General features: G+C 51.4%; 1 protein-coding gene across 13 annotated transcripts in view; it reads right to left on the bottom strand.

Annotated features, from left to right (window-relative positions):
• The window catches only part of Mprip (myosin phosphatase Rho interacting protein), a 130,124-nt gene that overhangs the window by 38,770 nt on the left and 78,285 nt on the right, over nucleotides 1-13,069 (bottom strand). For 9 of the 13 annotated variants that reach the window (XM_020182625.2, XM_020182632.2, XM_020182631.2 and 6 more), the window contains 6 exons: nucleotides 10,983-11,199; nucleotides 10,235-10,391; nucleotides 5,599-5,740; nucleotides 4,740-4,853; nucleotides 2,746-2,802; nucleotides 1,523-1,591 (listed from right to left, as the gene is read on the bottom strand). In XM_020182625.2, the coding sequence (XP_020038214.2) occupies nucleotides 1,523-1,591; nucleotides 2,746-2,802; nucleotides 4,740-4,853; nucleotides 5,599-5,740; nucleotides 10,235-10,391; nucleotides 10,983-11,199 (756 nt within the window). Of the gene's footprint in view, nucleotides 1-1,522; nucleotides 1,592-2,745; nucleotides 2,803-4,739; nucleotides 4,854-5,598; nucleotides 5,741-9,880; nucleotides 10,392-10,982; nucleotides 11,200-13,069 lie in introns of all 13 variants that reach the window. The other 4 variants (XM_074046645.1, XM_074046644.1, XM_074046643.1 and 1 more) reach the window with 2 other exon arrangements.

The raw sequence follows: 13,069 nt of genomic DNA, 5'->3' as shown, positions 1-13,069 counted from the left end.
AAAGTTCTAATTTTTTTCTTTTTCTTTATTGGTGGTACTGAGGTTTGAACTCAGAGCCTCACACTTGCTAGGCAGGCACTCTGCTGCTTGAGCTACTCCACCGGTAGCTCAAAAAAAGAAATCTCTTTTCTTTTTTTGAGGTAGGGTCTTGCTGTGTTGTCCAGGTTGGCTCAGGCTGTTGAGCACTAGCAATCTTCCAGCCTCAGCCTACAGAGTAGCAAGCTACTTGCACCTACACTAAATTTTTCTTAAAAATTCAAATTATGCCAATTGTTTTCCTTGAAGGGATAGTCTCTTGGTTCATTTTCATGAAAATCCCCAAAACAAATGACCACAGTTTGTTTGTCAAGCACCAATGGTATTTCACAAAGAAATGAGTAGTTCAGGCAGCAACTCAACAATCTCGCAAGTATGCTCTCACAAGATAGCATACAGGCTCTGGGATATAGCTGAGTGACTGACTCTACAAAATTACAGAACACAAAAAAGACTGGCATTCAAAGGCTGGGACTTTACTACCCCACCAACGACCTTTTTATTGTTGTTTTTAAATACCATGACTGTGTGGCAGTGCAAATACAGTGACCACTGGTATGGCTGCAGTCTGTACCAAGTGGTTTTACCTACCATTGCTTTTGTATCATCAGTACAGATGTTAACAGTGAAAAAAGTTTTATTATAAACAGTTTGACCACCACAGTTCTCCTGAAAGGGACTCAGGTCCAGTCATAATCACTGTGTGCACTAACAGCAAACACTTCATTAGACGCACTCTTATTCCTGATTTCAGACACAACAGAGCCTGCCTGTCACCCACACTTATCACAACATCTTCTTCAGTTGATTCAGGGGGTTCAGAGTATTTAAAACCATAAGCCAGCCCCTAACAGTGTGTATTTAGATTCTTTCCCACCTCCTAGTATAAAGGTGTGGAAATGGCTGTGAAAGATGTGAAACCGAGATCTTTTCTAGACATGTGGTGTGATCTGAAGAGTACAAGAGTGGAATTACCAGGGAAAACATAACATGTAGACTTGGCAGATTGTTCAAGAGATTTTGCGGGGGAGGAGTAAGGTGAAAAAGAGAGTCCCTTTTGGTTGGTCTTCCATCCTAGAATTAGGACTGCCAAGGGGCTCAACCAAGTTCATCCACAGCATCCCATCCTCATCCTCAAAACCTGGGACAAGACTTAGTTCAATTCTTCCAACAACTCAATTCGCCACAAAAATTCTCTTTGTAGATAAAAAGATTGCTTATACCAAGTGTTCAAATTTCAGTGTTCTTTAAAGAACAGAAAAAATAGAAGCTGCTGAAGTCCACTGTACCCTGATACCTAAACAGAACCTCAGAAGACCACAATGTCACAGGCACCACTGCCTGTGTATGGTTACACTCAGACTCCCAGACTCCTATCAGTTTGAAATTGGGACACCCAAAAAGGCAAGGACACCCTTCTACAGGCTGAGGGACTTCAACTGTACCTGCAGTTGTCTCTGCAGAGGGATGAAACTAGGACACTCACCTCCTCAGCCACAGAGTCCCTGTAGTATCTTAGGCTCTGATCAGCCAGGACAAACCAATGCTTCTTCCACTAAAAGCAAAGAAAAATAAACTTAACTATTAAGCAGTAGCAGTACACTTGCCACTCCAGGGTGACCTACAACCAAATCCTGGGGCCTTCCAAGAGCAAAGGTAAAGCAGAGAACAGGCTGGACCCCGTGGGGCAGACAGACAGCAGGTAGCCATGCATTCACAACCTTGGGGAAACTTGCTAAGCTGCAGCTTCTCTGTGAAGAGGCAGCAGAGAGTGGGGTGGGCCTCGGCTGGGCTCTGTGACCTATGGTGGCATGGCTAGTGACCAGTGCTCTGCAGGCCTCTGTTCTGATTCCAGAGGCTGAAGACAATAGCTGAGACTATTACACATAAAGGTGGCTGTGAAAAGGGTGTTGAGAGCCACAGCCACTCGGCTGGCTCACCAGAGGGGTGCAACCTACTACACCAGCATGAGTAAACTAACCCGCCAGAGTCCCAATCTTCACTGTGAGTAGCAAGGAGGGGAACTTGAGTCTTCAGGCAAGACCAAAGGCATTTGGGGAGGAAGGAGAGAGAAACAGAGGATGTTTTCGCACAGACTCAGAAAGTAGGAGGAGCTGGGATGGCCAGGTTTAAGGACCTCTAGAGTAAGGACCCAGCGGCTCCTTTACAGGCCTCCTTTGGAGGCATGGGCTTCTAGCCAACAGGTCATGGTCAAGGTCAAGGTCGGATTAGCAGGCCCAACCACAAATGGTTCTTCCTGCTTAAATTTAATGGCAAGAATGTATCCCATGTGCTACCTCTGGGGCCTCATCTCACTGTAGCTGAGCTTCATCTCACAAGGGTCTTGCAGCTCTAAATGACTTGGCTGCCTTGTATGGGAATATCAGCCAAACCCACAGGACAGAGGCCTCCCTGTTCCTGGGAAAGCCTGAGTTCCTGGAGAGCTTTAAAAAAGATCACACCGGTAGGGGCTAATATTGTGAGATGTTGTAGGATGCACCCAGGCCTGAGGCTGAGAGATGTTGTACCACTGTGGCAATGGGGGCTGTGCACCTCTATCACTGAGCAAGTGGGGATCCTGCCATAGTCCTGGTCCACAAGACAAGTACGTGCAGGAGGGAGGAAGATGGAGTCAGGGTTCATTTTGACCCTGCTGGGGACAAGGCCAGATCCCCAACTCTCAAGCCCACAGCAGCTCTACACACTCACCTGGCCATCCTCATACTGCTTGGTCAGCCAGCCTTTCTTGAAATTCAGCAGGTCAGGCTGAGAAAAAAAGAGAAAAGAATGGCTCAGAGGAAAGCCTCATGGTGTCTCAGTTGAGAATAAAGCATGTCTGAAGGGCTAACATTTTTATCCAGATGAAGTGGGCACCAAGAATGAGGTTTTTCTCCCTGCCAGACAAGCCTGACCATCCCTCCTCTACCCCTTTTCCATGTCCCAGTGATGCTGCCCATAGGCACGCAGGTCCTTGAGGAAGGAGATGCTAGGTAAAGGGAGGTAGCATGGCCTCACTAGCCCAGCAGGAGCATGAGCTGCCCAGCTGCCTTGAGATCCCTGCTCTGACCTGCACAGGGCCCACCGCACAGCCTGCCTGGGGGCAGAACACGGGTCCAGACGTAGAGTCCCTGGGTACTGTATGTGAAGGGGAAACATCTATAGCGATTACTGAAAGGAGAATTCAGAGACTCTTGCAAGAGCTGTAGGAAGACTGAAGCCACAGAAGCCTGGAAGCAGAGACAGTGTCTGATGTGGAGGAAGCAGCAGTAATAGTCCTGCCCAGACCTGCAGACCACTCCTCCATCAGGAGGAAATTCAGTCTCCATTCCCCAGGAGAAGCAGGACAGCAGACAGAAAGGAGTGGGATGCTGTCTGTTTATCCCTTTCTACCTGTCCCACTCAGACATACCTGGGGCTGAGGAACAGCCTAAAAACCTGTTGCATTAAGATACCTGCATCTCACCCAGATGAGGCCCTCATCTGACACCTGTGTGGCCAGATTTCACAGACCCCAGTCATCTTTTCTGTAGCCCCAGGCACACTCTGCTTTTCTACTGCTGTCCTGATCAGAAACTGGTTTTGATGCTTTTTAGTGTTCCAAGGACATGGAGGGAGTTAGAAGAACAGGTGAGAAGAGGCAAGACAACACCAACATGGAGGTTCTGGACTTTCTGCTCTGTCATGGAGAGACCATAGTGGCCTGACCCAATCTGACCACAATGGATAAGAAGTCACTCTGTGGAGTCCTGCTTTAACACCACTTCAAAACAGACTGCCCTTCCACCAGAGTTGTTTGAAGTGGCAGTAGGAAGTAACAAAGAAATTAGAACACTTCAGTCCAGAGACCCTAAAAGAAAGGAAGTTCCTCTTTGGTGCACACAGCTGTTGTTGCTGCAAGAGACCTGAGACAAAGGGCTGCTTTCTGCTTCTCTGCCTACCCTGCCAAGCTATGGATCTGTCACTAATAAAGACTCTTAAAGCTTTCTGCAGTGGTTGTATCACTGCAGCCAAGCCTGCCCCAGGGAATGGTACAGGTGGGTTCCTGCTTGTCTTTTCTCTTGGGTCTCTGGTGGCTGCTGGGGACAGTAGCTATCAGCTGAGTTCACAGATAAACTGCTCTGCCTGGGAGGTAAGAGCTGGAGAGTGAGAGCAGTCTCCTCAGGAGACTGGAGATGGAGCGCAGAAGAGCCGGGCCAGCATGCCAAGGTGACCCATGCCCCTAGCTCTGCCCACTCCTGCCAAACTGCCTCCGTTGCAGCTCCGTGCCCAGTGGGAGAACCTGGGCAAGGCCTGCTTTCTCCCATGGCATAACCTTGAATAGGACAAATTCCCAGGATGTGGCTCCTATTCCATAGTGCCACAAAAACAAACACCCAAAACCAGAAGAGCAGAGGGTCCTGCTGTGTTCCTAACTCCCAAAGTCAGGGTTCCCTGACATGGCCAAAGTGACTTCCTGGGTAGGGACCTCCACAGGGTGCTCAGGGCTCCATGCAGCCCCAGTTCTGCTGAGCCCAGGATGGGAAGAAACAAGATCTGCTTCTGATGGACTGCAGGCCAGCAGGTTGGGCACTCACAGACACGAGGGCTGTGCACAGGGAACGGCCAGTGTGCACACATGGACACAGACAGACAGTGGCCCAGAGTGGACAGAAGCAGCAGCAGCAGCAGATCTCCAGAGAACTTGGCGCATGGCCTGGGCTCACCGTCATGGAGGACTCCGTGGACCTCCTGTCCAGTGACTTGGCTCTTCGGTGTGGAGACAGGGGGGAGGCCGAGGCATCTGAGAGAGCAACTGTGGGGGCTTCGCTGGTGAAGTCCTGTGGCAGAGAGCAGCCGCCTATCAGTACAGCCTGGAGCAGCTTGGACAGGTGCAGGGTTAGCCAGCCGGGTGGTCGTCCATCCCTCCTAGTGCAGGAAGGGGCCTTGCTCCCACTGAGGGGCAGCACTCTGTCTAGGACAACTTAGGTCCTGGAATACCCTGGCCAATAGAGCAGCTTTTCCTTTTGGATGACCAGTCACCATCACTGTTCTGACCCCACCCCATTCTCCAGCTTCTTGGGTCACAAAAGAGTCAGCAGGCATCTCATGAATAAGAGAAGCCAGGGAAGAAGGACTCAGGCACAGCAAGCAGTCCACAGAAGAGGTAGGTGGGTGGGTGCATACTGGGGAGGAGGAGGACTGCTGAGGCTGGTAGAACTCATGAACTGAGCAGAGAACTGAGGGTACAGCTGCACTTGAAAGACATGAAGAAAGAAAGGTGTGATGTTCAACCTTGTTGCTGGGCTGCCCCAGAGAGGAAGAGAACATGCTAGTTATGTCCTGATATCTAAACTTCATTTAAGCATCCTCTAGCAGAGAAGGATGAAGTTCTAGAAGGAAGATGCAGAAGACAAGCTGTCCCTCAAAGGGCTCACTAACTGGAAGAGATCAGAGTGGAGGCCTGGCAGAAGTGTGTCCCTGTGTGTGGGGAACATGGAGCCTGTGGGGTAGTGTGCTGACCAGACCCCAAGCCACCCCTTGGTGCCCCATCTGAACGTTAGTGTTCCAACCCCAGAAGCTCACCCGCTTCCTAGGGAAGGCCCTCTTCTCACTGCGGCCCTGGCGAGTATCGCTTGATGGGGAAGGCATGGCCGATGTGTTGGTCTCCATGTGCTCTGCTTTCTCAATGTCCAAGGCCTCGAATTTCTCAATTACCTGTGACCTCCTACAAGAGAGGATATGAAGCTGCTGAGGTCTGAGAGTCCCATGTTCCCAATGTGGACTTGATTTTGAGTTGAGCAGTGGTTCCTGTAGCTGCCTCCCCATGCCTGGCCCACCCAGCTGGGACCCTGTGCCAGCTTCCTCCAGCTTCCATCAGGTGTGTGAAGCATCACCCAGCACTGACCAGGCTTCGAGCACAGACTCAGTCAACATGAATTCCATCTGCGCACCCTTCATAGTTGGTTGGCTAAAGGAGCTCAGGGCACAGTTTTCTCCTGCCAGGCCTATACCTAGCCCAGCCCCCACACTGGAGGTCCTGCAGGTTCGTTCATGTTGACCCACATGGCACTCACACAGCTTGGCACCTGGTAGTTGCCCTCAACCACAGACACAATCAAAGGACAACTACCACCTCTGCACACACTGCATCCTCCCACAATCATGGGTACCCACCCCAGGGTACCCAAAATTTAGCAAGAAAGAGGCCCATGAATTAACATTGTTTCTGCCAACAGTTAAAAGGAATCAAAAAATAAATTAAAACAAAAACAAAGCAGGTTGATTTCATGTGAAAGGGCCGGTAGCCTCATCAGGTGGTCTGCCGCTGAGACGGAGCTGAGATGGGAGCGAAGCGGGTGGAGGAGGCGCGAACGCCACAGCGACACAGCAGAGGGCGGAGAGGGCAAGACCTGAAAGAAAACAAGGCTGGAAAATGAATGAACAGAAAAGGACTGCTTTTAAAAATCAAATAATGGTAAATCAAAATTATTCAAAGAATTAAAGCAGCAAAAACCCAAGAAGATTGCTAAAGAGGGAGAAAATCCATGATCATCCCAGCCTGAGGAGTCACCGCGGTAGGGTTAGGCAGGAAGGCTGAGGACTGCCCACCAGGGGGCTTGGAATCTGGACTTAAAACTTGTCAGGAGAGCAGTGCCCTTCTCACTGGACCCAGGGCTTATTCTTCTGGGAATACCTTGTCTCCTTATGCAGAGTTCTGGACAAGTGGCTTGAGCTAAGGGGAAGCAATGCAGGTTCCCCCACCCAGAAGTCTAAAACCTATTATACAAGGAAAAGGAAGAGGAAGAGGAAGAGGGAGGGAACAGGGAGACTTTCCTCAGGGACTAGCATATCAACCTACACAGGCCCCTTCCAACAGAGGCAGAATGCCACAGGCAGAGCTCAGATGGCACTTGGGCCCTCTGCTTCCACCCACAGCATCTTCTTTGGAAGGGAAACATGCTAGGCCAGCCTGTTGCACCTGCAGAGAAGGTGGTGCTAAGGGGAGTAGGACAGGAAGCAGACTGTGAGAGCAGGAAGCTAAGAAGCTGCCAGGTTATCAGGCACAAAGGAAAGCTTTATAAATGCAGCTGAGGCACCCAGAATGGCCAAACTGACATTGTAGGATCTGGCACTGACAGGCCTTAGTACTGCTGCTTCCTTTTGGCCTAAGAGCCCTTCTGTCTGACTTGGGGACCTGGAAAGCCTCAGAAGAGCAGTGAGTACTGTGCTGGGCTGAAACACATGCTGCAGGCCTCCCAAGGCTCCAGGCAGAGGAGTCAGAGCAGAAAACAGGCAGGCACCTGCTACAGCTACTCCACATGGACCCTAGGAGATACTGAAACCTCAGACTTAGGCAAGCTCTGTACGGTTCATTGTGTAGGGTAGGAAGTGTGACAGCAGGCACATCACTCAGGGGGCACTGAAAACATATGCCTGCTGCAACACCCAGTTCCCAGTGTGCTGACCCCACAGAAGAACTGAGTGGGAGGCTAGCCTTGTGATCAATCACCAGCAGACCATCGCTTCCCCACACTCAGTAGCCAGAGATGACTTGCTATCCAAGAAACATGTGCAAAGGCTGTAGAAGTCTGAAGAGCAGACACTCAAGCCCAGAGCCAGTTGTACTCAGACAGGGCAGCTTATTAGTTTAGCTGAGGCTTGTCAAGAAACCGACTCCATGGTTCCAGCTGCCTGGCCACCACTCAAGGCAGCTGTGGCTGATTTCCTGCCATTCAGGAGATTGCACTAACCTACCAGGGGACAGGATCCAGTTCAGCAAGGGTGGCCTACTCGGGATCCGGTGAGTGGGCCTAAGAGAGCATCAGCAGCCAGTCAGAGGTGATTAGGATCAGTGAAAAAGGAACAGTTACAGGGTTAGTAGGCAGAAGAAGGGAGTCTCAGGGTGCCAATACAAGTGAAACTATTCTCATGGTGGCAAAGATCATGCAAGAGCAAAGCCCCAGAGACTGCATCTATCCCAGGCAGGTAGGCAAGAATAAATTCAAAATTAATCTGTCAGAGAAGCGGCCAAGCCAAGCAAGTGTGCAAAATGTTAATTCTGTGGTCTGCCACTAACCCAGGGCATAGTTGATCCCATTCTGGAGCCACCACAACACACAGCCTGCCCACCAGCCAGTGCAAAGCCTCCCCTGCTCGCTCTGCCAACTTCCTCAATTGCTAGCACAAACCTTTACTTATTTGTAAACTTAAATGCTTGAGAGAATGCTCTGGCCCTTGTCCTGGGGCACATAATGGTAGTAGGGACTTGTCATTAAGAGCCCCTCAGCTGTTCATCCTAAGAGATCACCCTATTTCTGATCCTTGGCTTTCACATCACATTGAGGGTGGCAATAACAGGCAGGGATCTTGTTGAGCCACTAACGGAACATGAGGACAGCCAAGAGCCTAGGGTCACCTGGTGGGCAGCAACCCTCAAAATCTCCTGCCTCTCCCTAGAAAATAGATAAGCAATTTCCTCTCTTCTCTTCTCAAGACCAACAGAGTATGGGGCACCTTACTCTGGGCAGCTTCCCTTATCCTGGAGATTGACCTAAGGGTGCATAAGAACTTTTGTCTGGGACATCTTGACAAGTGTGTGGGCTGGCAGCTAACCATGGTTAAGAAAAGGGGACAGGAAGGCCAGGCTTGGTGGCATATGCCTGTAATTCCAGCTACTAAGGAGGCAGAGGCAGGAGGATCACTGTCTGAGGCAGGCCTAAGCAAAATGAGCTTGAAACTCTATCTGAACAAAAAATTAAAAGCAAAGAAGGACTGGAGATGTGGCTCAAAATATCGAGCACCTTGCCTAGGCAAGAAGAGGCTCTGAATTCAAAAAGATCAGGAGGCAGAAATGTCTCCTCTAACTCATCCTTTTAAGGGACAGGAATTCATGCCACCTTCCCCTGCCCTGGAAACCTCTGGGCTGGGGACAGGGAGGTCACTGTAACACTTGTGGAATTTAAGACTGAATCTCTTTTCTGGACAGTGAACCTCTTTGGAAACTCAATGAAAACTATGAATTTTCTTCTCAGAAAAATGTACTTATATAATTTCTAACTGTCCTGGAGGAGGGTCACAGGCCTCTAGAAGTCTGTCCCAGTGCAGGGCAAGGAGCCCTGAGGCAAAGTCCCTGCTGACAGATGCAGGCAGAGTCCCTTAGAAGGGCACTCAAGGGTCTGACCAGGTCTGGGCTTGGCAGCCTCAGGTGGAATCCTCTCCAGTTCTTAGGAAGCTCAGGCCAGGCAGGCAAGAGCCTCCTCTTCTCAGACAGCAAGCAGGGAGTTCTATCTCTCTACCTTCAGCCTGGCTTTCCAGACCACATCTCTTCCCAAAGAAGAAGCTGGGCCTCTGCTCTGTCTCCCCATTTCAGCCAAGCCAAGAGAGCAAAAGGGATGCTATGAGGCATTCAGGAGCTTCACAGGCTGCCTTGTGCATCCTCAAGAGAGGGACCTGTGCTGTCCCCACCTTCCTGGGTACAGATATCTACCCTGACAACTTCTCAGCGCTCTCTGCCCACCCTGGGACTGCTGGGGTGAGGAAGGCTGTCCCCACCTGAAGCTCTGGAGTCTTACAGCCTCCAGGGTCACCTGAGACAACAGAAGTGGGTCAGGAAGGACAAGATCCAGCCCCACAAACCCCAAGCAGCTGAGAACCTCCAGGGGCACTAAAAGTCCCAGTCCTAGGAGACAGTACTCCACAGCAGCTGGCTTCCAGGCTACAGTCCAGGGCCCAAAGGGGAAGGTGGCCCACACTCTGAACACAAAGTGTCTCTCCAGAGGAAGTGAGGAAGCACGTGTGTGAATGTGTATGCATGAGTACCATATGTGCACCACCTTTGGTATGTTTAGCCCTCTAACCTCCTTACCTCCGCTCGTTGCCAAACAGACGGGCCACCTCTTCCCTGCCAGGGCTCCGGGCCCGAGTCCTACGCTCCAATCGCCTTCTCTCCATCTGGAAGGCTTCTCGGTGGCTGATCCTGATGGCCTTAGGGACGTCGGCCAGGGCGGCATACTGCCTGCTGGCTTTAAAGGCAAAGGCGCTCCCCAGTCTCTCTGTTCCCCGCCCCCCAGCACTGTTGGAATCTTCGTGGGTGGTGGGCCGGATGGCCTCGCCCAAGCTGCTGAGGGAGATGCTGCAAACCATTCGGCTGGGGGCTCGAGGACCTGAGGAGTGAAGGGGGTGGCCGAGCTCCTGGAAAGGCGACTCAGGGCAACTATACCTGCTGTTAGGGGTGCTGGGGCTGGGCGGGGAGAGCGGCAGAGGCAGCTGCTCCTCCACTTTCAGGTCCTGCTTGGCCTTCTCCAGGGAGAAGTAACCGCTCTCTACCCGCACCTTGCGGCTGCAGTCCAGACGGTCACCACTCATGGTGCTGTCCTCTGGAAGAAAGAAGGGGAGGAGGCACACTCAGACTGGTACTAACTCTGCCATGAGGATGGTTCAAAAGCTCATATAGAATCAAACTGAGGCCATCTCTCCATCTTCCGACTCCAGCATCTAGTCAGGATTGTCAGGGCAGAGTTGGAGGGAAAGAACCATGGGTGGGAAAGAAACGTCTACCCATACATTTTTTCTTTACCTCTCCCACTAACCCAGATCCCTCTCAGCCAAATAAGCAGGCAGGCAAACCTGTCTGCACACAGTGCAAGGACAGGGGCCTTCTCATACATCAGAGTGGTTTTGATTCTCCTGACACCACCTGGAGCTGACAGCAGATGCCGTCTTCCTCCTTCACAAATGATAGGTAAGAGCTAAAAGGACAAGGCTGGGAACCCAGTGCCCAGGAATCTGAATCTATGCCAAGTGGGGTACTGTCTAGAGCTAATACACAAAGGGAGAGAGATCCAGAGTCCATGACGAGGCTCTGTGGGCCCTGCACCAGGTCCCCATTATCAGTTCCAATTCACTGGGGTGGAGGCCCATTCCAGTATTGCAAGACAGGGCACTCAAGCCAACCAGCCACTACTCACCTTCTTTGCTCTCTAACCCTGGTTCCCGCAGGGAGGTAGCAGCAGGAGGCTGACTCTGGTTGGGGCTCTGAGCAGGACTCATGCTGCTCCCATCAGGTTGGTCCTTGGCCCTCATTTCTTCCTGCCAGAGTGTGGACTTGGTGGTGGGGACTTTCTCTGCACTGGGGATGCTGCTGCTGCTACTGCTTGTAACAGTCACCTTGGCAGGCCCGGGCTCCTGGAAAGACAGTGGGGCATAAGAACACCCAGCCTATGCTGGCTCACAAGTACTGGCTGCCCAGATTCAGGAGGCATCAGGTCAACTACAGATTGGGGTCTGAGGAGTCCCAGAATAAAATACTTGGAACAGAGGGGAAGCAACTTCCCATTGGCTCTGTGGCCTTTCCACCTGTGTCCCACAGTGCCTAAATCCAAGGGGCCTTAGATCATCCTGGCAAATACACAGAGGAAGAGCCCATGTTTCTGCCAGAGCCCTGTAACCAAACATGGGCAAGCTCTCCTATCCACATAGCCAGATGGCACCCAGAATAGTGGAGTGGTCCAGGCGTCAAGGGCAAGCCCACAGGAACTGGCTCAAAGTCTACTGTTCCTAGACTCTCAGGTACTTTAGACACAAATCAGGGGGCTGGAACAGGGTGAGGGAAAAGGATATACCTCTGGGCTAAGTTCACTGCCATCTACAATCCACAAGGTAGATAGATATAGAGAAGGAGTTTCCCCATCCTCATCCCAGGAAAAGTAGATCCTGATGTGTACCCAAGATCTGCTCTTTTTCCTTTGGAGATCTTTCTCCTGCCTCTACACAATGGGGCAACAGAGGCAAAGCCACAGTCTTCCAGGGGACAGGAAAGGGTCCCCATCCTTGGGCAAAGATGCTTTTCTTTTGAGCAGGTATGAGCCTAGGGCCAGGCCTAGGCTTTGGGGGCGCTTCCACTCTCCACAGTGTGGGAGGCAGCTAGGGCTCACACTGCTTGTGCTAGCCTGGGTCAAGAAGCAGCAAAAATGCCTAGGTTTTCGTGCCAGGTCCCTGATGACCAGGACCCCAAATGAAGGCTGAAATACTGTTCATTAGAGCTGCTCAGAAAAGGTTTTCAAAGTCTGAGGAAACAGGAAATGGGCTCCCTCTCTGAAAGGGTGTCAAAGAAGGCCTGTCTCTCTACTTCCCTGGAATGAAAATGCAACATGGGACCCCATGGGAAGGGAGGGCCCTGCCTTGGAGTAGGGAGTCTTCCAACAGAAGACTCCTAGGAAAGGAAAAGTACCTCTCAATATATGCATGAGCAAGGGCAGGCCATCTGTTGTACTGGTCTCTGCAAAGAGCCCAGAGCCTGGGAGCTGGTAGAGAGGAAGAGGCAGCTTCCTGGGGCTCCACTGGACCAACAGATCTCTTGGGTTGCATGCCTGGAAGGGACTTCTGCCCTGGCCACACCTGAGTGGACTAGAATTTCCCCCTGCTCTAGGGCCTCTCCTCAGTTGCATAAGGCCAAGTATGCAGCAGCTCCCTGGAGCCCATGCCACTCCAGCTATAGGTTGTAGAACTGGCAGGGCTGGGTCTGTCTCTTCTGCTCTAGGCCCTATGGGGAACCCCTTCCCAACCAAATGGCTGCCTGCTTGCCCTGCAGTCCAATTTATTGTCCCACCTTCTAGAGTTGGGCCATTGGCTCTTTCATCTGAGTTCTTCCAGGGCTAAGCAGAGGCTAAATGGACTCAGCAGAGACCAAGATTCCCAGCCCTCAGTGGTCCAATGTGAAACTCTCCTGGGTCTGCACAGAGCCATGGGAAAAAAGCCAGAGATGGGGATCTCTGGTCCAGCCTCTATAAGGGACCAAGGCCTCAAGTCACTCTGCAGCCCCACCCTGAGTCACTATTTTTTTTTCCCCCAGTACTGGGGTTTGAACTCAGGGCCTCACACATGCTAGGCAGGTGTTTTACCACTTGAGCCACTCCATCAGACCTTTTTCATGGCCTCGAACCGCTATCCTGATTTCTGCCTCCTAAGTAGCTAGGATTACAGATGTGAGCCACTAGCACCCGACCACTCTGGGTCACTTGAATGCCTTTGGCATCAGGTGTCCTCCCTAGAGACC

The sequence above is a fragment of the Castor canadensis genome, chromosome 11, assembly GCF_047511655.1.
Source record: "Castor canadensis chromosome 11, mCasCan1.hap1v2, whole genome shotgun sequence".
NCBI classification, from domain to species: domain Eukaryota; kingdom Metazoa; phylum Chordata; class Mammalia; order Rodentia; family Castoridae; genus Castor; species Castor canadensis.
This window is presented reverse-complemented; position numbering and strand designations above follow the sequence as displayed.